Source organism: Nothoprocta perdicaria, unplaced genomic scaffold (genome assembly GCF_003342845.1).
Source record: "Nothoprocta perdicaria isolate Ctin4 unplaced genomic scaffold, notPer1 scaffold_97, whole genome shotgun sequence".
Lineage (NCBI taxonomy): Eukaryota > Metazoa > Chordata > Aves > Tinamiformes > Tinamidae > Nothoprocta > Nothoprocta perdicaria.
In genome coordinates, this window is record NW_020456276.1 from 2,419,509 (window position 1) to 2,422,326 (window position 2,818).

Sequence of the window (2,818 nt, forward strand, 5' to 3'; positions counted from 1 at the left end):
GGAGGTGAACATCTCCCAGGAGTCCTCCGAGGAGGAGCAGTGAGAGCTCGCCCGCCGCTACCTCATTCCCGCCCCCCCAGCCCTTGGCGAGGGGGCGCTGGGGGGGGCGCTTACGGGGGAGGGAGGTGCAAAAAGCTCCGCGGCCGCCCCGGCTTTTTCCACCTCTCTCCCACTCTCGGACATCGGCACTGGAATTTCCCTCCCCCCAGCATCCCTGTTGCCCCGGCTGCCCCCCTTCCTCCCCGCGCCGGGGCTTCCTTGGCCACCCCCTCCGGGTGTCCACGAGGAAGGGGCGGCCAAGGAGGGGCCCCTCCATCCCCCCCCCGAACACCACAGAGCCGGGGGGGAAACRCTCCGCTCCGGCCGGGATGCGCTGCCCCCCCACAGCCCCGGCTCCRGCCGGATTCTCTCTTTTTTTGTATGTTTTTTTTTTTCTTTTCATTCGCAACTACCTCTGGATATTTAAGTTCCGGGCGCTGCGCTTGCCACCGCGGGCAGCGCCGGGCTGGGGTTGTTTTCTTGGTTTTTTTCCGGGGTTTTTAGGTTTTCGTTGTTCCTTTTTTTCCCTCTGGCCACAGTGACACCTCGCACTGAGGCCGAGGGGGGACGCGGGTTTTTTCTCCCCATTCTGGGCTTTTTCTTAAGGCGGGGGCCTCGCAGGGCGCCGCGGCTCCTCCTCCGGCCAAAGGGATCAGGGGCGGCCACAGGTGGGAGAAAATCTCTTCTTTTTTTCCCCCCACTTTTGGTTCACTGTTAATGACCTTTTGGTTTCCTACTTGCAGTTACTTGAATAAAAGGTTTTATGGATGTCGGCTGTCTCTGCGCTCYGGGTTTTGGCACCGCTCTGGGGTGAGAAAAGCCCTGTTTTTAGCCACGCGCGGGCGCTTAGCGCGGTACCTGCCCGGAGCCACAGCATCCGTGTGTCCATCCCTGCAGCCAGTGCAAGGAACCCCCTGCACCCGCTCCGGATTGCGAGGCCATTTATTACAAAACAGAACACTAAGGAGCTGCTGTCACATCCCAAAGGGCCCACTGCTGCCCAGATCCCGCATGCAGGAGGCTCCGGCGGGATCCACGGACCCTCCCTCCCAGCCGTGTGCTTCTTGTGCCCAGATCCCGCTGTGAGCGCCCGAGTCCCGTGAGGAACTGGCCGAGCGGGAAGGCGGCAGCAAAGCCGGCGGCTCCGGGGGCTCCGGCGCGTCGGCATCGGCCCGGTGGCGTCAGACCCGCCAGTCGGAGCGCAGGGAGCGGCGGGGCTGGGAGCCCCCCCAGCCGGGCGCCACCTGCAAGGAACACAGCAAGGTCCTGAGTGGGAAAATCCCACGGGAGCCATGGGATCCTGGCAGCCTCCATCCCATAATCCCAGGCCTGCACGGGAGGCGGGAGAGCTGCCTGGCCCCAAACCGGGATTTCCAGCTCCAGCGCATCCCGTCCGGACTTGCAACTGCTCCGGTTACACAGGCTGGGCTGCTGGCAAGGAGCTGGAACATGCCCGGAGCGGGAATGCTGCGACTCCCAGGGCTGCCGCGCTAGCCGCGGCCTCCACCACTCACCCGGGCGTCCTCGGCCTCCACCAGCAGCTCCTGCTCGGCCTCGGCGGGCTCCTCGGCCGGGTCGTAGCTGTACATGGGCAGCAGCCGGTGGCGCAGCCGGTCAAACCTGGCAGGACGCAGCGCTGGGGTTGCTGGGCGAACACCCTGGCCCCCCTGCACCCCTTCCCCGGCCGGCCCTTCCTCCCGCAGCGTCGCTCACCTCCTCTTCTTCTGCACATACATGGTCTGCAAGGAGAGGGGGGGCGGCATGAGAGGGGCTGGCACCGGCCGCCCAGCTCCGCACCCCACTCCGCACCCCACTCACCAGGGCCAGCACGACGCCGACGACGGTGACGAGGACGAAGGGCACGAGGACGTAGCCCACAAGGGAGTCGCTGCTGGCGGCGCCGGGGCTGGTGGGCGACGTCCTGTTGCTCATGGCCGGCGCGGCAGCGCGGTGCCGGCCGCTCCGCGCATGGAGCCGGCGCAGGAGGCACCCGGGGACGGCGGCACCGCAGGCTGCAAAGCGGCAGGAAGACCCTGGAGATCCCGCCCAAGGGCACCCGCTCTGGCAGCAGGAAGCGCTGCGAGGCTCCCGCGCAGCAGCCGCATGCAAGGATGCACCCGGAAAGGGTGCACCCAGCACAGGGAAGGTGCACCGTGCATGCTGCATGCACCCAGGGAGGGTGCACCCAGCACAGGGAGGGTACACCGCGCATGCTGCATGCACCCGGGGAGGGTGCACCCAGCACAGGGAGGGTGCACCATGCATGCTGCATGCACCTGGGGAGTGTGCACCCAGCACAGGGAGGGTACACCGCGCATGCTGCATGCATCTGGGGAGGGTGCACCCAGCACAGGGAGGGTGCACCATGCATGCTGCATGCACCCGGGGAGGGTGCACCCAGCACAGGGAGGGTGCACCGTGCATGCTGCATGCACCTGGGGAGGGTGCACCCAGCACAGGGAGGGTGCACCGTGCATGCTGCATGCACCTGGGGAGGGTGCACCCAGGAGCTCCCAAGCACCCAGCCTGGCGCACGGCTTTGCAGCCCCCTGGGAGCAGCCCCGCAGCCCCCGCTCACCTGCGGCGGGTGCGGGGCCGCCCGCGGCTCCCTGGCTCCGGGCGGTCACTTCGCCGGCGCCTCCATCGCAGAGGCCGAGGGGGAGGCCGCGCAGCCCCCCCGGGGGTGCAGGGAGGGGGCTCCGTCTGCGGGGGAAAAGCTGCTGAGGGCTATGGGGGGGACGGCCCAGGCACCCCATCCAGCCACGCACCCCCCCGGCTC

General features: G+C 67.8%; 2 protein-coding genes across 2 annotated transcripts in view; one reads left to right on the top strand and one right to left on the bottom strand.

The window, feature by feature from the left end:
• HMGA1 (high mobility group AT-hook 1) overlaps positions 1-43 on the top strand; it is a 5,574-nt gene extending 5,531 nt beyond the window's left edge. Inside the window, exon 6 of the mRNA XM_026053268.1 lies at positions 5-43. Within this exon, the coding sequence (XP_025909053.1) occupies positions 5-43 (39 nt within the window). The remainder of the gene's footprint in view (positions 1-4) is intronic.
• A 1,177-nt stretch (positions 44-1,220) lies between these two features.
• Positions 1,221-2,049, bottom strand: LOC112959141 (small integral membrane protein 29-like). Its single transcript, XM_026053093.1, has 4 exons — positions 1,858-2,049; positions 1,753-1,778; positions 1,554-1,659; positions 1,221-1,283 (listed from the first exon to the last, which is right to left on the bottom strand). Exons 1-4 carry the CDS (start codon positions 1,969-1,971, stop codon positions 1,221-1,223), a joined length of 309 nt encoding a protein of 102 aa, XP_025908878.1. The 5' UTR covers positions 1,972-2,049.
• Positions 2,050-2,818: the final 769 nt, after the last annotated feature.